Below are 23,828 nucleotides of genomic sequence, written 5' to 3'. Positions count from 1 at the left end.
TACTGCTGAAATGCTGTCTAATGTTCCTAAGTGTAAGAAGGCAGTGATGTGCCTTACAGACAAAATACATGTAACCTTCATGAATACCTGAGTTACAGTGCTGTTGGCTGTGAATTCAATGTAAATGAATCAATAGTATATTAAATAAGGTATCTGTAAACAGAAACCCACATAAAACAAGGTTATATATTGAAGGGCTGACAAAAATGTGATGAGAGACTCACAGGAACCTAACTATGTATTTTCCCTAGGTAAAGTGATTCATTGTTCACTAATTCATTGTTTGCATCGGCTTTACAGAACATTGCTGCAAATAATGAGAATCTTAATTTTTAAATTAAATGATTATTAAAAATTAATAGGTAGTTTTTAAAGTATGTGATTATTTGAGACCAGATGATTAATGAATTTAGGGTAGTTGGAAAGAGGAAGGAAATGATTCACGTGCATGCAGAAGCCATGATACCTAGACAGACAAGAAGCATGTTTAGTTAGCAGAGCGATTTGGCAAAGTTGAGGTTCTTGGACTCTCACTTAGACTTTGTGCATATCAAAGAAAACTAAATCAGGCCCACAGTTTACTTCCACCTAAGGTAGTCTTTCATTCTTTAGGGACAGTCAGGAAAAATAAGGGGTCAGGTAACTAAAAATTCTTACCTTTCTTACCACTGAAAATTAGGGCATAATCATTAGGGGAGAGGAGAAGAAAGTACTATTATTTCTAGATTGCTAATAACAACATAGAGTTGTGTATAATGAGAAGCTCCATTGCATAATTAATTTCTTTGCCTTCTTTGCATTTGATACACTCTGAGGTTGTAGTACCTAGTCTTAAGCATCAAAACATTAACGCTAATGCCCTCAGTGGACCACTATACCAAGGTTAGTGATCTGGCTCTGCCCCATGACACATGGACTTGTAGTAGTCTCTAATATGCTTAAGAAACTCATGGAAAATGAATCGATCAGCTCATTCATTCATTTATACAGTATTTCTTTTCATCAGAAAGTACATTCACATGGTTAAAGACACAAAATATGCTGAGAAATCTAATAATGAAAAAGAAATGAACCATATCCTCTCTTTCCCATCCCCATTCTTACTTCTCAAGAACACTCTGACCTATTTCTTTTATTTACCTCCACATTACTAAACAGTATACTTACTGTAGATATTTCTTGGTTTATCAATTTTGGAGCATTTCTAATTCCTGCCGTGAGTTTATACCTGCCTGTTGGCCCTTCAACTTCAGTGTAGCTCTAGCACTAGCTTGAGTTCTGGTAAATTTTCTACTTTCTTTGATTATTTATTTTCCTCTGTCTTCTCTGTCTTGAATTCTTTTTGTTAGTAACTGGCATTCCTGAACTGACCTTTTATGTCTTTTTCATGTTTTCCTTTTTTTGAATGTATCATTTTCTATTTCCTCTGGAGTCATTTTGTGTGAGTGAGTGTGTGTTTCTGTTTTTCTGGTTGTGTCCCTCTCTCCTTGGAGGCTCTCCCTCTATATCAGGATTTGGGTCGCCCTTCCACAGCTGAGAGTGAAGCACTAAAATACAGGTTGGGAGTTCTAGACATAATTAGGCACAAACTGGAGAACTTTAAGGTGGTGGTTGTGAACCTGTTTTTATTATCACTTCCTGAAGGAGCATATATAAGACATTTTTTCTCCTAATTGCTGTCCCTTCTTCCCATTAAATTTTAATATCAAAAGATTCATTGTGTATCTATTTACATACTGTGAAATCTTTGAATATCGGTAAGGCTTTGAGCAAGGTTATTTCTCTGGGCTAGTCAGTTGCTACATCTGTTCTTCTAGTCTCTAGTCATTCTGTGGAAAAATAGGGGGTGCAGAAAGGGGTCATCAGCCATTTATGGACCTTGAATTAGTCTCCCTGTTTACAGTCCTCTATAACTCCTGTCCTAACTTTACCAGGCATTTGTCCGTCTCGAGCCTCTTCTTGTTTCATTGGAGGAGATTAGCTATGTATGTGTCCCCTTCTGTGAGCACTGTAACCCATATCATCATCTACCTTAACACTTCACTTAACATTCCTTTCTGTGTTTTATGTTCTAGAATTTTATTACATGTATAATTTAAATTTTAAGTCCGATTATTCCCCATTTTTATTTGCTATAGTAATTTATCTGTTGGGGCGCCTGGGTGGCTCAGTCAGTTAAGCTTCTGACTTCAGCTCAGGTCATGATCTTGCAGTCTGTGAGCTCAAGCCCTGTGTCAGGCTCTGTGCTGACAGCTCAGAGCCTGGAGCCTGCTTCAGATTCTGTGTTTCTGCCTTTCTCTGCCCCTCCCTTGCTTCATACTCTTGTCACTCTCTCAAAAATAAATAAACAGTTAAAAAGATTTTTTTTAATCTGTCTTCGGATCCTTAACGGGTGTTCATTTGGGACCTCAGAACTGAACAGGATAAACATTGGTGCTCACTTTTCCATCTTACCTGGACATCCTTAATAGGCTTTAAAAATAAACATTTTCAGCTATTCCTAGTTTATATTTGAATCATATTTTTCTCTGTTAAATGCCTTTAATTCTTTTCCATTTGTTTATTTTCAAGTTCTCAGCCATGATATTATGCCCTACCAAGAGCTCATTAATGTGACCTGTGTTTGTCACTTTTATCCATTGTAATATATTGTGTTCATGCTGGGTCAAGATTCAGTAAAATTTATACAGGCAAGATAATTCTTTTCCTGTTTTTGGGTTCTAGGTGTTAGAGAATTATGCTTGGGTTGCTTGGGTGGCTCAGTAGGTTTAGCGTCTGACTTCAGCTCAGGTCATGATCTCACCGTTTGTGAGTTCGAGACCTGTGTTGGGGCTCTGTGCTGACACTGTGGAGCCTGGAACCTGCTTTGAGTTCTATGTCTCCTTCTCTCTCTGCCCCTCCCCCACTCTCTTGTGTGCGCTCTCTCAAAAATAAACATTAAAAAAATTAAAAAAAAAAAAAAAGAATTATGCTGAAGTAGGTATTAGACCTATGGAGATCTCAGATAACTTTCTAGAGTTGTACTTTCTAATATAGTAGCCATTAGCCACATGTGGGTACTTGAATTGTTTTTTGGTACTTAATTTAAATAAAATTAAAGTTAAAATCAATTAGTCATACTGACCACATTTTAAGTGTTAAGTAATCACATATGACTAGTGGGTGCCATCTTGGACAGCACAGATACATAACATTCCCATCACTGTGGAAAAAAAGGTTCTATCACATAGCACTGTTCTAGAGAGTAGAAAGTAGGACACAGTTCTGTATCTTCCAAAAGATCAACTAGTTTCTTAAGCCTCAGCTTTGTAGCATTTGCTTAATCTGAGTGTATAGGACTTGGCTGAATAGATATTAATGTGGAAGTAAAATGATTAATATTTTAAAGGTGTCCTTGAAGCCTTAAGGAGAGAGTGTAATTCATGGGTCTAGCTGTTGTCTAAGTAAATGCAAGAGAGAGCCAGACAAGCGTCATCATAATTGTGCAATAATGCTTTCTTCTGTTGATTCAAGGAAAAACATCAGAAGATTGAGAGTTATAAAATACAGAGTGCAGATATAGTGTCCTTAGAACTTTACTAAAGAGTCTCAGCATAGGCAACAAAATGATGCCAATAAACTATTGTTTTGAGTGGGTGTATGGATAAGCTATTATTCAATACAGAATATTTTTCTCCTCTAGGTTGTTGATTATTTGCGTTATATTTAAGTATGGCATATACCTTACAAACGAAGAACTGGAAGGGCTTTAGAAATTATCTGGTTCTATACTTTCATTTTTATGGGTGGCAGAAACTGATGCCTAAAGTAGGGAAGTAATTTACCCAAGAGCACACAGTCATCAGGGGCAGAGACTGCATCAGAACCATCATATATTGAGTTCATGTGCAGAGCATTCCTGTGTTACTATGCTGGTGACAAAGAAGGAATGACTTGATTGATTTTGTCCTTTTGAAAGTTTTTATAATCTACCTGTGAGGCCCAACCTGACAATATAAACTTTAAGAGTATGTAGTTCTGGGAACTATGAATTTCATAATGTGTTTTCCTCTTTTTAGAACAACAATTTGTAATCTTTATACAATGCCACGAATTGGAGAGCCTGTCTGGCTTACAATGATGTCGGGGACTCCAGAAAAGAACCAGCTTTGCCATCGTTTCATGAAGGAGTTCACATTTCTAATGGAAAATGCTTCCAAAAATCAGTATGGCTTTCTCTCTTTCTTTTTGTATATCTATCTCAGTTATTATTTACTATAACGTGATTATCTATATTTTGATCAAACTCAGTTACAAAAGTGAAATAATTAACTGTTATCCTTGGAATTATTTCATATTATTAATAACCAAAACTGAATTCCAAAAGATAGTTAAGAGATAGGATATGGAGTGCCCTGCATGGCTCAGTTGGTTAAGCGTCCGACTTTAGCTCAGGTCATGATCTCATGGTTTGTGAGTTTGAGCCCCACATGGGGCTGCTGTCACCTTGGAGCCTGCTTCAGATCCTCTGTCCCCCTCTCGCTGCCCCTCCCCCGCTTGTGCTTTCTTTCTGAAAAATAAACATTTTTTAAATATTAAAAAAAGAGATAAGATATAGAAGTCCACAGAATATTATGAATGAAAAACTGTAAAAAGATCTTTAATTATGTGTTAACTTAAGGACTTAAAGTTCCTGACAATTTAACAATTCTCTGCGGCTTCCCATTTTTTGGTGAGTCATATCCACTTACAGTTTCATTCTATAGAAAATAAGTAAAACAAACAAACAAAAAAAACCCAAAACAAAACAAAAACAAACGAAGTGCCAGGATTCCAGTGATACGTATTTAATGTGATCTTTTATCATACTTTTTTCTTCTAACCATTATTACATCAGATTCCTAGAATCCAGATGAATAATTTAGATGTTTTATTCTTTTAGATGGTAGACAAAGTTTGCTTAATATGTTCCTTCATTTTCCTATTCAGTAATATGGAAATATATAGACTTGTTGGTTGATTCATTAATTTTGCAGAAACTAGTTTTTCAAGTAAAATGGTAGTTTTGTTTTGTAATTATGATCAGAAATAGCCCTGTGTGAATATTGCTGTTATTTCAAGGATTTTTTTTAACCCCTACCCAACCAAAAACCGTGTTAATATTTATTTTCATCCAGGTGATATATCTTTTCTTTTTCTTTTCTTCTTTCCTCTCCTTTTTTAATGCTGTTTGGCTACATGAGAATATATAGTCTCTTTATTCTCTTGCTGCATTTTACGTTAGGTCTAATGAAGGCAATTTGGAATATGATAGCTGTGTTTTTGTTTTCAGATTCTTGCCAGCACTCATTACTGCAGTTCTGACCAATCATCTTGCCTGGGTTCCAACAGTCATGCCAAATGGACAACCACCTATAAAAATATTTTTAGAAAAACATTCCTCTCAGAGTGTGGACATGTTGGCAAAGACTCATCCATATAACCCACTTTGGGCACAACTAGGTATGTCTGAAAACCCTTACATTATGCATAATACTTAGACTTTTGTGTAACTGTCTGGAGTTACTTTATAGCAAAAACAAAAATAAAGAAATAAGATGTTCTCTTTTACCTCCTCCATTCTAAAGCACTTCTTTACTTGTCCTTTCATGTCTTATCCCCATATTAATTGGTATCTGTTCCTTAGAGATATAGAACTGCAGTGGGAACAAGAGAAGCAGCAGGATGAAGACTGGTTTACTAGTAACTTCAGGGTCTTGAGGGTGTTTTACATTACATACTTTTCCTGGGAAGCATGGATCACAGTCACTTGTGATAGCTAGACTAAATCTGGTTAACTGAGAGGCAATCCTTGAGGTTCCTGTTTTCCACTTTTGTTTTTTTGTTGAGTAATTTTGGAAAATGTTTCCATTAGTGCAAGGCCCTGTTAAAAAAATGAATAACTGAGGAGAGAGGGGATAGTTGATTAGTTGACGGTTACTAGGCAGGCATTGTAGCATGATGCTTAAAAGTGCAGGCTGTGAGGGCAGGCTGAGGGTGGCTCAGTTGGTTAAGCATCTGACTTCAGCTCAGGTCGTGATTTCGCGGTCCGGGAGTTTGAGCCCTGTGTCAGGCCCTGTGCTGACAGCTCAGAGCCTGGAGCCTGTTTTGGATTTTATGTCTTCCTCTCTTTCTTCCCCTCCCCTACTTACGCTCTGTCAGTCAAAAATGAATAAATGTTTAAAAAAATTTTTTTAAAAAGGACAGGCTGTGAGTTAGGCAGACCACATTTGGATTGTAGTCTCTTTGTTTACAAATTGGGGATAATAATAATAGATAGTACATACTTCATAAAGATGTGGAAATTAAATAAAATAATATGTGTAAAGTGCTTAGAACAGTGTGAGGTAAATGTGGCTGCTGTTACTCCTGCTCTTACTCTATTGCTGTTAGGGCATGGGGGAGGAGTCCAATGAGAACATTTTGATGACTTGGTAGAAACTTCCCTTAGGTTGTGTTGATGAGTGAGCTTGTCAGGCAGGTGGTCATGTAACTTATTCATGTAACTTCCCTTCTTTTCTCTTTCTTCCCTCTCTTCCTTCTTCCTTTACTTTCATCTAGTTAATCGTGGAATAATTGACATACAGCCAACACATGTATAAAACACACAATTTTGTAAGTTTTGATATATATGTCAAAATATGAATGCCTCTGAAACCATTACCAAAATGAGGATGATAAACATATTCATCGCTTCCAAAAGTTTCCTCATGTAATCTCTCCCTCCTTTCCCTCCCTACTCTCCCTACTCACCTTCCTTTCCATACCCAGGCAGCTGTTGGTCTGCTTTCTGTCACCATAGATTACTTTGCAATTCTAGATATAAATGGAATCATACAGTGCATGGTTTTTTTTCTGTCTGACTTTTTTCATTCAACATAATTACTCTGAGATTCACCTATTTTGTATATATTCATAGTCAATCCCTTTGTTATGCTAGGTAGTATTCCATTATATGGATATTAACTTTTTTCAAATCAAGTATTCAGTGGTATTTTTTTATTTGGACATATCAAATTTATTTTCAATTCTACAATCACTTATTGAGTGCATGATATATGTAAGGTCCTGTGCAAAGAATATGGGGGGGTATGAAAGGTGAAATGTAGTTCTTGGTATCAAGAAGTGGATAGTTTATTACTGAAGGTAATAAATAGAACAATAATAATAACAATGACAAATTATCGTCAACAAATACGGGGATAATTCAAAGAGGAACTGTAAGAGAAATGAAAAGTTGAGTGAGAGTTCAGTTATGGAAGTTTACTTTTGCCCAACAGAGGATGCTTGGGTGGAAAGCTTTGGAGTGGCAGAGGTCACAGGGGAAATGGTAAGTTCATAGCATGAGGAAAAGGGGTCTTCATGTTAAAAGTGCTGAGTAGAATGAGTGTTTCATTTTATGTAGTTTGCTTTAAGTGGGACTTTGTGTGAATAATGATGAAAAAGGGTAACTATAAGAAAATACACCTAGAAAAGTAAAGTAGAACCAGTCATGAAAGTCTCATTTGCCATGCCAGAACAGTTCAGTTTATTTGGTAATTTGTGGGAACCTTAGGAGTAGTTTTGAATAGTGGCATGATGGCATTAGAGCCAGTGTATTAACCAGAGGGGAAGAATTGTCACTATATTGTTTATAGCATATATTTATTTGAGACCTGTTTATGTTTAAACAATGTAGAGGTTAAGTTTTAAAGTATATATGCAAACAACATGCTAAAATTGAGTTAAATTTAAATTAATGACTGTATTCTCCATTTTTAAGTGTACTTTGGCAACTGTGTCTTCTAATTTGAGCTATAGCATAAATACAGAAATTTATATTGATGACTCTTAGGTTCCCCATCTCCCCTTTTTTATGTAATGGCTGTTTATGTCTCACATGGATGTAAAAGTGAAAATGAACTACATGGCTAAATGTGTTGCCCTTTCTTTTCCTCTTAGGTTAGTTAGGTCTCACTCTTCTCGTCCTTTCTGGCCTTTTCTGAGTACTCAACCCTTTAGGAAATGGAAGGGGAAATGGGCTTTTAAAAAGCTAGTTTTGGGTCCTTGGTAGGGCAATAAAAGTTACTGTTCACGGATGTAATTTAAATCAAGAAAGATCAGATATGTGATGTGACTACTCCAGTTCTCCTCCATTCTACTGTTGCTTCCTTTTCTCCTTGCCCCCCAGTAGAGGTTTTGCTTTTTCTTCTCTGCTTTGAGTGCAGCTATAGAATCCTTTTGCACATAGTCCTTAGGTAGAGCTTCTCTATCCCACTGAAGTGCTCTGTGTGAGGACTGGCACCGAGAATATTCTTGATAAATGTGAGTGTCACAATGGACTCTTTGGTTGAAGTTTCAGAACCAGTAGCTGCCTAAGGAGGAATCTGGAAAACCTCTCTGTTCACCTTTCTCTTTGGCTAACAAAGAGATTCATTCATCTTATCATATCCTCCTGAATAGTCGCTCACATATGAAAGAACTAAGAATAAAACCTGAGCTAGCCCTCATACAATAAGATTAGCTTTCTGATCATTGAAAATAGCCTGCTTAGTTAGCTACATGAATAGACGATGTGTCCATTAACTGGTTTTTCCATTTCAGGGGACTTGTATGGCGCTATTGGCTCTCCTGTACGGTTGGCAAGGACTGTAGTGGTTGGCAAACGACAGGACATGGTCCAGAGGCTGCTTTATTTTCTTACTTATTTTATAAGATGCTCTGAACTTCAAGAAACCCATCTTTTAGAAAATGGAGAAGATGAAGCCATCGTTATGCCAGGCACTGTAATTACTACCACTTTGGAGAAAGGTGAAATAGAAGAATCTGAGTATGTGCTTATCACAATGCACAGAAACAAAAGCAGTTTGCTCTTTAAAGACCCAGAAGAAACAAGGACTCCTAATTGTAACTGTAAATATTGCAGTCGTCCACTCCTGGGACAAAATATGGAGAATGTTTCACAACAAGAGACAGAAGAGATTCAAAACAGCTCTAAGGAGCTACTAGGAATTTCAGATGAGTGCCGTATGATTTCTCCCTCTGACTGCCAAGAAGAAAATGCTGTTGATGTTAAACAGTTCAGAGATAAATTAAGAACTTGCCTTGACACCAAGTTGGAGACCGTTGTTTGCACAGGATCTGCTCCAGTAGACAAATGTGCCTTGTCAAAATCAGGCTTAGAGCCAGCAGAGGAAACATGGCATAATGAGGAATTGCTGGGCTCAGGTAATCACACAGGCAAAGTGTTGAGATCCACGGGAATGGTTGTGGAAAAAAAACCTCCAGATAAGCTTGTGACTGCTGCATTTTCTTGTGAAGCATCCCAGACAAAGGTTACTTTCTTAATTGGAGATTCTATGTCACCTGACTCAGATACTGAACTCAGGAGTCAGGCAGTGGTGGATCAGATTACCAGGCACCACACCAAGCCACTGAAGGAAGAAGGAGAGGCTGTTGTTGATCAGCAGCATCAAGAAACTAAACAAACAGCTAAGGACCAATCCGGAGAGTCTCCTATACCAAACGTAGTTTCTGGAGAGCCCTGTGAACTTCCCTGTTGGAATCATTCAGACCTAGAAAGCATGAGCTTATTTGATGAATATTTTAATGATGATTCAATTGAAACTAGGACTATTGATGATATTATTGCAGTTAAAACAAGTACAGACAGTAAAGAACACTGCTGTATGTTAGAATTTTCAAAAGGATTGTGTACTACAAATAGCAAACAGAACAGTGAATTTTGTAAATGTGTAGAAACAGTTCACCAAGATTCATGTAAAACCTGCTTTCCTCAGCAGGACCAAAGAGATAAACTCTCCATTCTTGTCCCCCATGGGGATAAAGAGACTTCAGAGAAAAAAATTGCTATAGGAACTGAATGGGACATTCCAAGGAATGAAAGTTCAGATAGTGCCCTTGGGGATAGTGAAAGTGAAGATGCAGGTCATGATATGACTAGACAAGTAAGCAGTTATTATGGAGGAGAGCAAGAAGATTGGGCAGAAGAAGATGAGATACCTTTTCCTGGGTGAGTAAGAAGTTTTAACGTATAATAGACTCCCTCTAAATATGTACCATTCTTTTGTTTAGTTGGTCTTTAATATAAAAGAAGAGATCATTGTCCTGGACAGATTTTCTTTTATTATCATGTGCTCTTACTCATAGGAAAGATTAAAGGCTAAGCCCTCCAGGCACCCCAGAAAGGCTCAATGAAGGCATTAAAGACAAGTATATTTGTGTGTGGGAAATTCTTTACTGCTTAGGAGTTTTCAAGCCATTTTAGAATGAATTATGCCCCCAAATATATGCTGAGCCCAGCAACTAGAGAGAGGTAATCACGGAGAAGGTGGGAAATGGCTATTGGAAATAAATTTGGCCAAGACTAAAACGAAAAACAGGGAATGATACTCTCAGTCAAATATACAAGGAGTAGATTTGTATTTGAGAAATGTTATATTCCAAGCTTTGGGTTTGTGATGTATTTATTTAACTACTTTGTTTTGAATGATGGTTTTCATTTTCTGATTGTATTAAGAATGTATTACATACCAAAGGGACAGCATTCCTGATGACTGTTAAGAAAGTTTTATACTTACCTCCTTACATAGCTGTTCATCTACCCTCTTTTCTTGATAGGAAGGAGTACTTTGTGGTCTGATTGATCACTTAGGCCAGTTTTTACTTAACGATGATTTTACTCTGTATTTTATAGAAAATGATGGTACTAGAAATATGGAGTAGTAGAGTCCAAGAAGTTTTTTATTGATACAATATGTTTGTTACTAATTAGATATGCCTTCTTTTGGGACTTTTCTTCCAGGTCAAAGTTAATTGAAGTGAGTGCTGTTCAGCCCAACATTGCCAACTTTGGGAGGTCCTTGTTGGGTGGCTACTGCTCATCTTATGTGCCTGACTTTGTTCTTCAAGGAATTGGTAGTGATGAGAGGCTCCGTCAGTGTCTGGTGTCAGATTTGTCTCATGCTGTGCAGGTGAGTTACCTTCCCTGCTCTTGAATGTATTTAGAATGAACTTTGTTTACTGACAGAACCCCAAATTATCTTGTATTTTTGGTCATACTTTACTATGTACCAGTCACTGTACTCTGAATCTGTCACTTTTGCACCTGCATGTTTGTGCCTGTCACCATGAAAGCAAGTAGAGAGTTTCAGGAATCTATGCAAACAGAAATGTGAAATGCGGAGAGTATTATATATATTCATGGATGTTCATTGTCAGATCATTTATGGTATCAAAAAAATTGTAAATGCTTAAATGTGAATGCAGTTATTTTCTTAATTTCATTTTCAGATTGTTCATTGCTTGTATATAGAAGTACCTTTGATTTTTGTATATTGATCTTACATTCATCTGCCCTGCTGAACTCATTTACTAGTTACTAAAGTTTTGTGTCTGGATTCCTTAGGTTTTTCTACATATAGGTTCATGTCATCAATGAATAGACAGTTTTACATTTTCCTTTCCCATGTGGATACACTGTGTCTTTCTTGCCTGATTTTACAGCCTAGAACCTTCACTAGAGTTGCATAGAACTGCTGATAGTGGACAGACTTGTCTTTTTCCTGATATTAGGGGAAAACATCAAGTCTTTCATTGTTTAGTATGATGTTAGCTGTAGGATTCTTATAGATGCCCTTTATCAGATGGAAAAAGTTTCCTCCTATTCCTAGTTTTTTCATCCCCCCCACCTTTAAATGATCGTTTGGTTTTCTTCTTTAAACTGTTAATGTGATAGATTACATTGATTGATTTTTAGATGTTAACCAACTCTTGTATTCCTGGGAAAAAAATCCCATATAGTTCTTTTATATATTATTGGATATGATTTGCTAATATTTTGGTATGGATTTTGGAATCTGTATTCATGAGGGATATTAGTCTGTATTTTTGTTGTGATATATTTGCGTAGCTTTAATATCAGAATAATACTTGCCTTATGGAATGAGGTGGGACATACTCCTTTCTCTGTTTCCTGGAAGAGTTTCTGGAGAATTGGTATTATTTTTTTCTCCAAATGTTTGATAGAATTCACCTGTGAAGTAATTTGGACCTGGACTTTGTAAAGTAAGAATTTTTAAATTACTGATTCAACTTCTTGTTCCAGATCTATTCCAATTTTCTATTTCTTCCTGAGTCAATTTTGATAATTTTTGTCTTTCTGGGAATTATTTACATTTAAGTGATCTGATTTATTAGTTGGGATAAGATGGTTCATATCTCCCTTCTTTCATTCCTGATTCTTACAATCTGTGTTTTTCCTTTTTTTTTCCCCTCCTAAAAGTGGAATATTCCAAAGAAGAGTTCATTCATGGCTTGACTTCCTAATAGTTATTTTGGGCCCTTATGTATCAAAGATGAATAGGCTGTGGCCCATGGGACAATAGGCTTGTTACATTGGAACATGACCACACACATTTATATATTCTGTGACTGTTTTCTTACTTCACCAGCAGAGTTGAGTCCTTGAAACAGAGACCTTATAGTCTTTAAAGCCTAAAATATTTTGTCTTGTCCTTTATAGAAAAAGTTTGCTGATTCCTTATCCTTGTGTGTTAATTTTGTTCAACTTTTGTTTTCACTGAGTTTTCTCTCTTTTTCTGTCTTTTGTTTCATTGTTTCCTATCCTAATCTTTATTATTGCTTCCCTCTGCTTGCTGTGAATTTAGTTTGCTCTTTTTTGTTAAGGTGGAAGCTTAGGTTATTAATTTGAAGCATTCTTTCTTTTCAAATGTATGCATTTAGCTCTAAATTGTCCTCTGAACACTACTTTACCCAAAGTTCATAGATTTTGACATGTTGTTTTTGTTTTCATTCACTTCAAAATATTTTCAAATTTGTCTTCCCATTTCTTTGACCCAGGGGTTATGTAGAAGTATGTTTTTAATCCCCATATATTTGTAGAATTCTTAAATTTCCTTTTCTTGATTCCTAAATTAGTTCCATTGTGGTCAGAGAACAAACGTTGTATGAGTTTAGTCCTTTTAAATTTATTGAGTCTTGTTTTATGGCCCCGCATGTGGTGTATCTTGTTCCATGTGTAGTTGAAAAAAACAGTCAGCTGTTGTTGGGCACAGTGTACTATAGATGTCCAGTCAAGTTGGTTGATGGCTTATTTAGGTTTCTACGTCCTTGCTGATTTTGTCTAGTTGTTCCATTGTTTAGTGAGCATGGAGTATTGAAGTCTCCACCTTTGTTGAATTTTCTGTTTCTTTCTTTAATCCCATGTATCACTCTAATAAATTTTTTTAACAAAACCTTCCCCCTTTCCCCTGTGAGAACAACAGCAACAAGGAATAGAGAAAGTCAACGGGGAAATCATGAGTGAGAAAATATGGCTCAGTGAGCAAGCAGTCCCTTAATTTTAGCCAGAAAGGTTTAAACCTGTTGTGTTGGTAGTAAATTATCTAAAGTTGTAAACTTTGGTGTTTTATTATATAGTAGGGAAATATGAAAAATCTAGATAAAAACAAAGTTTGAAAGAAAACTTATCAAGACTTGTTTTTTTTAATTAATTTATTTTGAGAGAAAGAGAGAGAGAGAGAGAGAGAGAGAGAGAGAGAGTGTGTGTGTGTGTGTGTGTGTGTGTGTGTGTGTGTGTAAGCGAGGGAGGGACAGAGGAGAGAGAGAATCCCAAGCAGGCTCTGCACTGTTAGCTCAGAGCCCGACATGGGGCTTGCTCCCACAAATTGTGAGATCATGACCTGAGCCGAAATCAAGAGTCAGACACCCAACGAACCGAGCCACCCAGGCACCCCAAAACTCATGTTCTTTATATTTAAAAGCCATCTTGCTCAAACCTTTAACACCAATCAGATAAATGTTTATTGACATACTATGTTCTGAACATGGTGCGAATAGTCCATGGGATATATAGATGAAAAAGAAATAGCTTCTGATCTCAAGTTATTTACTCACTCTCAAGTTAGGGAAGTATATGAATAAGTGTAGTATAATACATAAAAAAATACATGCCTGAGAAAGATAATAAAAAGTAATTGAATGCTTTACAGGAAACAATTTATATCAGTTAGTGGTGTTTGTCCTTCAGAGTACAGCCTCCATTTCTGGTTTTTGGGTTTTTTTGTTTCACTTCTGTCCTGCTGCTGATGTAGTATGTAGTAAACATTTGTTGAAATACTTGGTTAGGAAATCCAATGTGGATCCTTCTAATGCACTGTGTCCTCTTGTCTTTATGTCTTATCTTAGTTATTCAGTCTCTTTTTTCCCTTCATCTGTACCCATTAGCACACACTGTGTACTTTGATACTGTCTCTGGAAGCCTCGCTTTGGAAGGGGTGACTGTCTCCTATTGAAAACAAAACATTTCTGTTTTAAGGGTTTTACCTTAGGAAGAGAAGGAATATTAATAGTAATAAGCAGTTTTTATTGTAGCCTTAATATGTGCGAGGGACTTAAATGTAATACCTCACCTAATTTTATGGTAATAATTTTATGATACTTATTTTTATCATTCGTATATTTCAGACATAGCACAGAGAGTTACATTAGATAGGGAATGGCAGAGCTAGAAGTCAGTCCTGATCTGCCTTTAGTAATGCTTTTAAGCTTCTGTGCTTAATATATACAAAACACTGGGTCACCTGGGTGGCTCAGTTAGTTAAGCCTCCAACTCTTGATTTCTGTTCAGGTCATGGTCTCATGGTTTATGAGTTCAAGCCCTGTGTCAGGTTCTGTGCTGACAGTGCAGAGCCTGTTTAGGATTCTCTCTCTCCCTCTCTCTCTCTGTGCCCTTTACTCTGCACATGTGTGCTCTCTCTCTTTCTCAAAATGAATAAACTTTAAAAAAGAATACACACACACACACACACACACACACACACACACACACACAGACAAAACACCATCCCTGAAACATACCATCTCTAGAACAGATGTACGAAGTTAATGCAAATAAAACAGCAAATTGGCATTACAAAAACAAAGCTTGCAAGACTTATTATTAGCGGTCGTACTTCTGTTGCTCTTGGAGTCATTCCACTGTGGTGTAAAAAGTAAGCTTTCTGTCTTCTGCCCTCTCCTTATATTTTCATTTAGTTATAGTTTATAGTCTTTTCTTCTTATATTTTCATTTAGCTATAGAAGATATTTTATTATCAAAGCAGATTACAGTAAAAGTTTTTTAAGTTTATTTATTTTGAGAGAGAGAGAGAGCATGTGCAAGAGGGGGAGGGGCAGAGAGAGAGAGTCCCTGAGCTGTCATTGCAGAGCCTGACATGGGGCTCAGTCCCACAAACCCAGAGACTATGACCTGAGAGCTGAAATCAAGAGTCGGATGCTTAACGAACTGAGCCATCCAGGTGCCCCAGATTACAGAAAATTTAATGAGGAAGTGAAAACTAAAATACTAAACTTAATCTCAGAATTAAGAGATTGAATCTTCTGTCATTCATTTTTCTGTATTCATGTTTAAGGTTTATATTTGATGGTTTTAATTACTGTGTGCTTATAATTTATCAACATTACATTTAACATGAGAATGATTTCTCATGCACCTATATGGAAAACCATGTAGGAGTTTTTAATACATAAATCATGAGGATAGTACTTAAAAAACAATACAGTCTTATTCTTCTGAACTATATCGTGGAGTGTCTTTTCTTTTTCTCCTCACTTTCTAAGAAAAGAGGCATTTTTCTCATTACCAAATCAATGTATATTTACTATATATAAAATACTGAAATATGTAGGAAGCTGAAAACAAGTTTTCCCAGCTCTACCATGAAGTGGCAGACATTCTTAATATAAAAACCTCTTCCAGTCATTATGTAGTATGTGGCATCTGATAAAACCCAAACTTTGCCACTTCCTATCTGTGAATCCTAAGACAAGATATTTAATCTTATGGAACCTAGATTTCCTTGGCTATAATGAAAGCAATACTAATGTTTATATACCAGAGTTATACTGTGTGGTGTGTTGTATATATTAGGTTCTTTGTATCTTACAGCTTCTTGTCATTGTTGTTATTCTATGTGTGTATTGGTATGTGTGTGTATATATATATACATTTTATATATGTACCTAATTGGGGACTTTTATATATACATATACATATTTTTTATATATAGTATATATATGTATATATGGTTTTGATCATTCCCCCCCACAAACTTTATTTTTTATCTAGATTTGCCATAATTTTTCTGCAATATAGTAAATCACTAAAATTTACATTTTTATGTATAAATACATATTTATATATATTATACATGTATATAAAATGCATATGTACCTTGTGTGTGTATATATATATATATATATACAGTATGTATAATTTCTTTTTAATGTTTGTTTATTTTTGAGAAAGATGTAGACAGAGTGCAAGTGGGGGAGGGGCAGAGAGAGAGGGAAATACAGAATCCAGAATCTGAATAGACTTCACGCTCTGAGACTGTGAGCACAGATCCTGACGTGGGGCTAGAACTCACGAACTGTCAGATCATGACCTGATCTGAAGTCGGACACTTAACTGACTGAGCCACCCAGGCGCCCCTGTATTTAATGTTTTGAATTCTGTTTTGTTAGTTAACAGTTGATGTAAGAGAATATCCCCATATTATTAACATATTTTGTAAATACTGTTTTTAATGTTTGTTGGTTATTCCATTGTTTTGCTATATGGTTAGTTTTTCTAACCATTCTCCTATTGCTCAACTTTCTTTTTTCCACTTTTATTTCAAAATATGATTCACAACGTATTAGTTTAAGGGGTACAACATAATGATTGGATATATGTATATATTGCAAAATGACTACCGCAATAATATGTTTAGTTAACATCCAACTGACTTAGTTCACTTAGCATGATGCCCTCAAGGTCCATTCATATTGTTGCAAATGGCTGAATAGTATTCTGTGTGTGTGTGTGTGTGTGTGTGTATCACATATTTAAAAAAAATTTTTTTTTTAAGTTTATTTATTTTGAGAGAGAGCATGAGCAGAGGAGGGGCAGAGAGAAAAGGAGAATCCCAAGCAGGAGGGGCAGAGGGAGAGGGAGAGGGAGAATCCCAAGTAGGCTCTCTGCTGTCAACGTGGAGGCTAACATGGGGCTTGAATCCACAAAACCGTGAGCCAAAATCAAAAGATGTACCCTAAGCCCATTGAGCCACCCAGGTGCCCCCCACATCTTCTTTATCCATTCATCTGTTGATGGAAACTAGGTTGTTTCCCTGTCTTGGCTATTGTGAATAATGGTGCAGTGAACATGAGAGTGCAGATATTTCTTTGATAGCCTGCTTATGTCTTTTGAATATATGCATACCCAGAAGTGGTATTGCTGGATGATATGGTAGTCCTGTTTTTGACTTTTTGAGGAGCCTCCATGCTGTTTGCCATAGTGACTGTACCAATATACATTCCTGCCAACAATGCACAAGTGTTCTCTTTTCTTCACACCCTTGCCAACACTTGTTTGACAGGTTTGAGGTGATATCTCATTGTGGTTTAGATTTGTGTTTCCTTAACAATTAGAGATGTTGAGCACCTTCTTATGTATCTGTTGGTCATTTGTATGTCTTCTTTGGAAAAATGTCATTTCAGTTTCTCTGCCCATGATTGTTAGGGATTTTTTTTTCCTTTGCTATTGAGTTATATGATTCTTTATATATTTTAGATTTTAACTTCTTATCTGATAACATAGTTTGCAGATATTTTCTCCCATTCCATACATATGCTGCTTTTTCATTTTGCTTCTGGTTTCATTTGCTGTGCAGCAACCTTTTAGTTTAGTTTGCTTTTATTGCCTTGGCTTTTTGGTGTCAAGTCCAAAAAATCATTGCCAAGACCAGTGTCAAAGAGCTTACTCCTCATGTTCTTCTAGGATTTTTATGCTTTTGGGTTCTTTGTTCAAGGCTATAATCTGGTTTGAATCTTGTGTATGGTGTATGATAGGGATCTGGTTTCATTCCTTTGCATGTGACTATCTAGTTTCCTCAGCACCATTTCTTGAAGAGTATCCTGTCTGCATTGTGTAGTCTTGTCTCCTTTATCATAAATTAATTGAACATTATGCATGAGTTTATTTCTGGGTTCTCTATTCTCTATTGCTCAACTTTTAAAAGGTTTTATTCCTTTTACTGTTATAAATAACATTAATACTGTCTCTGTGTTTTAAAAGACTTTAAGATTATTTCTTTTAGGCTAGATTCTCAGAAATAGGGTTATTGGCCAGCTTTTAAGATTAGGATTATTTTCGTGTTCTTGATGTATGTTGGTTAGTTTCTTCTCCAAAAGGCAATGCTAGTTTGTTTGTTTGTTTATTTTTTTAACATCTATTTATTATTTAGAGACAGAGAGAGACAGATCATGAGCATGGGAGGGGCAGAGAGAGAGGGAGACACAGAATCCGAAGCAAGCTCCAGGCTCTGAGCTGTCAGCACAGAGCCTGACACGGGGCTCGAACTCATGGACCGCGAGATCATGACCTGAGCCGAAGTCGATGGTTAACCGACTGAGCCACCCAGGCACCCCAAAAGGCAATGCCAGTTTAAACAGCAATTTGCAGTGTCTCTAAGACCTGTTTGCTCCGCAGCATTGTGGGTCTCATTTTTATTTTGAAAAGTAATTGAAGAAAGTGGCTAGTTTTGAGGACAGTACACTGAAGTTAAGTTGGTACATTTTTAGTTTAAAAGTGCAATTTACAAGGCCATGTTTGAATAGCTAGTAGGCGACTGAATAATGAGGTTTTGTAAAGGGGTGGAGATGTAGGAGTATCTGCTAGAGAAGAGATTTGGGGGTTTATGTGTTGACATTCTGGAAATGGCTGGGAGAGAAAAAAAGGCTGGCAAGATTGAGGATGAATGTGTGCTGTAGAAGTCACGAAACTCAGAAAAGAAGGTTTAAGAAAAATAAGGCTTCATGGGGCGCCTGGGTGGCTCAGTTGGTTAAGCATCCAACTTTGACTCAGATCATGGTCTCATGGTTTGTGGGTTTAAGCCCCGTGTTGGATTCTGTGCTGACAGTGCGGAGCCTGCTTGGGATTCTCCCTTTCTCTCTGCCCCTCCTCCACTTATGCTTTCTCTTTCTCTCAAAAACAAATTAAAGAAAAAGAAGTCTTTATATTTACTGTTTCTCACATAAACTACTTTCCATTTTATGACTAGGAAGTATCTGAAGCAGGATACAAGCTTAATTAAGGTTGTGGAAGAGGCCACTACAAGGTCTGCCCTGAGAATATTCTCCCATTTGCTATATAGTCTCTCTTTTCTAGAAGTTGATGATGAAGAGAAAGACTAGGATTGTTTAAATTGAAATTTTATCAGATTAGAACATTGCATATGACAGTGCATTAAATGAAAACAAGCAGTCAAAATGAATGACTGTCACTGCCTTCAACTTTGTGTTTTTTTTTAACAACTTCTAAAGCAAGTTTGATTTGAATTATTTCTGATCATAAGCTTGGAATTTAGACCCTTCTCACTTGGGAGACTACCAACCTGGGACCATTTTCCTTTTCCTTACCAAAAAAATAGCTTTTATAGATTTGGGTTAGATACATTTAAAAACAACAAATATATGGAGAGGCAAACCAAGAAACAGACTCTTAACTATGGAGAGCAAACTAGAGTGGAGGTGGGAGGGGAGGATGGATGAAATAGGTGATGGGGATTAAGGAGGGCACTTGTTGCCACGAGCACTGGGTGTTGCATGGAAATGATGAGTCATTAAATTTCATACCTGAAACTAATATTACACTGTATGTTAACTAACTGGAATTTGAATAAAAATTTGAGGGAAAAACAAACAAAAATGAAAAATCTTAGCCACATGCCTTTTGATTGAAGAGCGGTAAGGTTAATTTCTAAGGTTTATAACCTTTTAAACAAGGTATATTTTATAGTAGTTCCCCCATTATCTGTTTAGGCATTTCCTTGTGACAATAATGGATGTATCCCCTTCATAATTTTAATCTCCTGAAGATGCCCACTGCTCTTGAAAGTAGTATCTGCCTTTAACAGTTTGTTATTTCAGTTGTTTTTTTTTTAATTTTTTTTAATGTTTATTTATTTTTGAGACAGAGACAGAGTGAGAGTGGGGGAGGGGCAGAGAGAAGGAGACAGAATCTGAAACAGGCTCCAGGCTCTGAGCTATCAGCACAGAGCCCGACGCAGGGCTCGAACTCACAGACCATGAGATCATGACCTGAGCCAAAGTCAGACGCTTAACTGACTGAGCCACCCAGGCGCCCCTCCACTTTGGTTTTTTGATCATACCTCCTGCCTTATTTTTCTTTTATAACCATAGAGATACTTACATTAAAATATACGTTTATATCTTTTTTTTTTTTAAGTTTATTTTGAGAGAGAGAGTGAGTGGGAGAGAGGCAGAAAGAGAAAGAGAGAATCCCAAGCAGGCTCCCTGTTGTCAGTGCAAAGCCCGATGCAGGGCTGGATCTCAGAAACCATGAGATCATAACCTGAGCCAAAATGAAGAGTTGGACACTTAACCAACTGAGCCACCCAGGCACCTCTGTTATCTTGTTTCTTAAAAATGTATGGTATGGCTTACATCTTTAGATGTATGTGCCATTTCCAGAATTTTATTTCAGTAATTAAGTTGGTTAATTGAAAAATGTTATATTCTTGGTAAAAGTTGATTAAGAAATATTTGAGTATTATTTCATAAAAACAAATACAAACTTAAGAGCTTCATGGAAAGTTTGCACAGTGTAACTTTCCAGGCTTTTTCTTTGCTATTTTCTTCTTCCCCACTTCTCAGTATCATTTTTCACTAATTTAGTCACATGTATCTACTTCTTTCTTTTGAATCTTCTCATGATATTGTCTTTTACAGAATTATCCATATTCCCCTCTGATTGTTTACCAGTAGTCCAATACATACTTAAAAGTTATGTTCCGGGGCGCCTGGGTGGCGCAGTCGGTTAAGCGTCCGACTTCAGCCAGGTCACGATCTCGCGGTCTGTGAGTTCAAGCCCCGCGTCGGGCTCTGGGCTGATGGCTCAGAGCCTGGAGCCTGTTTCCGATTCTGTGTCTCCCTCTCTCTCTGCCCCTCCCCTGTTCATGCTCTGTCTCTCTCTGTCCCAAAAATAAATAAAAACGTTGAAAAAAAAAAAAGTTATGTTCCTTCTATTGTAAAACTCCTAATCACACAGAACCCATTATTGCCCTCCTGCTACCCCCAACTTGATGCCTGTTTTCTCTGTTACACGTAGGTCTTTTTACAGCCAGTTGTATTTATTTTTATCTCTCACACAGGACTGTGAGCTCCATTGTCTTTTTTTACTTAGTGTCAAGCCAAAGGCTTTATTCAGAGTGGTTGTTCTTTAACAAAGGCAAAGGGATATCCTTTCCGTGTGCCAAACCTGGGTTTACTAAGGAGCAAACCTACATTCTTTGCTATAAAATGTGGTAACAGTACAAGTTTGAAAGGAAAAAAGCCATTGGGTTAAAGTATTTCAAATGACAATTTTTAATCTCAGTTTTATTCCTGCTATTCCATATGGCCAGCAGTAAATAAATCCTTAGCTTTTCAAATGTAGAAAGATGTTGAAATATTGAGCACTTGTAGGAGCATCATTTCTTTTTTCTTTCTGTTTTCCTTTAGGACCATTATTTCTTTTTAATAGTGGTGCTATGTACTTGATTGTCATTTTTGGTCTTTGTGTATAAACCATGAGAAGCCAAGGGCATAGCCATGTGCCTGTGGTCCTTTTAATAGTATATGTTAGTTAAAAATATTTTTCATTTTACCTTAAACTTTCTAATTATAAGAGTGTCACTTAGGTAAATAAATGCTTCTGATAGAAATTCAAACAATATGAAGATACACAAAATCAAAAAGAAATCCTTCTTTATACTCTTAATATTCCATCCACACTTCTTCACAAAGATCTTCATAATAGAGTTTGATTTGAGTATTTTCATTCTTTTCTTTACACATTTTAATTTAGATATAGATACGAATTTTTAAAAAACAACTGGGATATAATATGTATATGGGGTGTATGTGCGTGCATGTGTCGGGGCGTTTATTGACTTTTTTTTCCTACTTAACCTTGTGTCTTGGAGAGCCATGTTAGTGCTTGGTGATTTGTTTCCTTTTTAATTTGCTATATTCATAATGTGGATGTATATTGTAGTAAAATAGAAAAACCAGGGAACATAGGCAGCAAGGTATTTCATGTAATCAAGTGATAGCCCCTGAGGTGCTCAAGTAAATCAATGTCTGACAAGGTGGGATAGTTAGCACAGAACCTTACCATTAACTTGTTCATTAGAATTCCTTTTGGACATACTTTGTAAATGTTTAGCTCTTTCAAGGTAAAAAATATTTTCTTTCAATTGCCTGACAGTAGTTAGCACTCAGTAAAATTATTGAATGATCAAAAGACTGGTGACAGTTAACTTCTGGATTAAAGAATACAAAGTTCAGGGGGCGACTGGGTGGCTTAGTGGTTGGCTCAGTGGTTAAGTGTCCAACTTCAGCTCAGGTTATGATCTCGCTGTTTGTGAGTTCGAGCCCCGTGTTGGGCTCTGTCCTGACAGTGGAGCCTGGAGCCTGCTTCGAGTTCTGTGTTCCCCTCTCTTTCTGCCCCTTTCCCACTCATGTGCACGTGCATTCTCTCTCTCTCTCTCTCTCTCTCTCTCTCTCTCTCTCTCTCTCTCTCTCAAAAATGAATAACTATTTTTTAAAAAATTTAAAGAATACGAAGTTCAACCAACTGATGCTTACCAGAATGGAGGTAGGTGGAGAGATGGGTGAAACAGATGATGGGAATTAAGGAGGGCACTGGTGATGAGCACCAGGTGATGTTAATGAAGTGTTGAATCACTCACTGTATTTTACACCTGAAGCTAATATTATACTGTATATTAACTACAATTCAAATGAAAATTAAAAAAAAAAAAAGAATAGATTTCTGATAATGAATTTCTACCAATGATGATTTGAAGAAAAAATTTTTTTTCCAATAACGATTTCTGTAAGATATCTCAGGGTATTTGTTACTGAGTTAATTAAATATTCCATTTACCATGGTCAAGGATTCTTTGGCAGTAGGTGTCAGAATTTAATATTCTTCTTTCTGTTTTTGTTTAGTATCTCTTCCTTGCCTTATTTTCATTAACATTTATTTGAACACTTCATTTGCTTATCTTAAAATGAATTCTTCTTTTCAGCATCCAGTGTTGGATGAACCAATAGCAGAAGCTGTCTGTATTATAGCAGATATGGATAAATGGACTGTTCAAGTGGCCAGTAGCCAGAGACGAATGACAGATAATAAATTGGGAAAGGAAGTATTGGTTTCCAGTCTTGTTTCCAACCTGCTTCATTCCACTCTTCAGCTTTATAAGCATAACTTGTCTCCAAATTTTGTAAGTATGTAAGGCTTGAATTATTTAGCACTGTGATAGATGACTAAACTTTAGTATATGCCTACATTGAATACTGTTGTTAGCTTCATCACTGTTGCCTGGAAGAAAGATGTTATGGTGTGAATGTTTGTATTTCCCTAAAATCCTTGTGTTGAAGCCCAAACACCTGATAGGATTCTATTCGGAGATGGGCCTTTGGGAGGTAATTAGGGTTAGATTAGGTGATGAGGGTGGGGACCTCATGATGGCATTAGTGGCTTTCTAAGAAAAGCAAAAGAGATTGTGAGGATGCAGCTACAGGCAGTGCTCTGTCTGCCTGGAAGAGAGTTCTCATCAGAACTGGACCCTGCTGGCACCCTGATCTTTGGACTTCCAGCATCCAGAAATGTTGTTTAAATCATTGAATCTGTGCTATTTTGTAATGGCAGCCCAAACTCAGAAAGAGATGTGAAC

At 36.7% G+C, this 23,828-nt stretch overlaps 1 protein-coding gene across 3 annotated transcripts in view; it reads left to right on the top strand.

The window, feature by feature from the left end:
* Positions 1-23,828, top strand: part of FNIP1 (folliculin interacting protein 1) — a 146,961-nt gene that overhangs the window by 113,796 nt on the left and 9,337 nt on the right. For all 3 annotated transcript variants that reach the window (XM_003980741.6, XM_003980742.6, XM_045058679.1), the window contains 5 exons: positions 4,059-4,205; positions 5,312-5,481; positions 8,602-10,030; positions 10,823-10,991; positions 23,178-23,375. In XM_003980741.6, coding sequence (XP_003980790.1) covers positions 4,059-4,205; positions 5,312-5,481; positions 8,602-10,030; positions 10,823-10,991; positions 23,178-23,375 — 2,113 coding nt within the window. The remainder of the gene's footprint in view (positions 1-4,058; positions 4,206-5,311; positions 5,482-8,601; positions 10,031-10,822; positions 10,992-23,177; positions 23,376-23,828) is intronic.

The sequence above is a fragment of the Felis catus genome, chromosome A1 (assembly GCF_018350175.1).
Source record: "Felis catus isolate Fca126 chromosome A1, F.catus_Fca126_mat1.0, whole genome shotgun sequence".
In the NCBI taxonomy this organism is placed as follows: Eukaryota; Metazoa; Chordata; class Mammalia; order Carnivora; family Felidae; genus Felis; species Felis catus.
The sequence above is the reverse complement of the archived record's forward strand: the minus strand, read 5'-3'. Positions and strand labels throughout refer to the sequence as shown.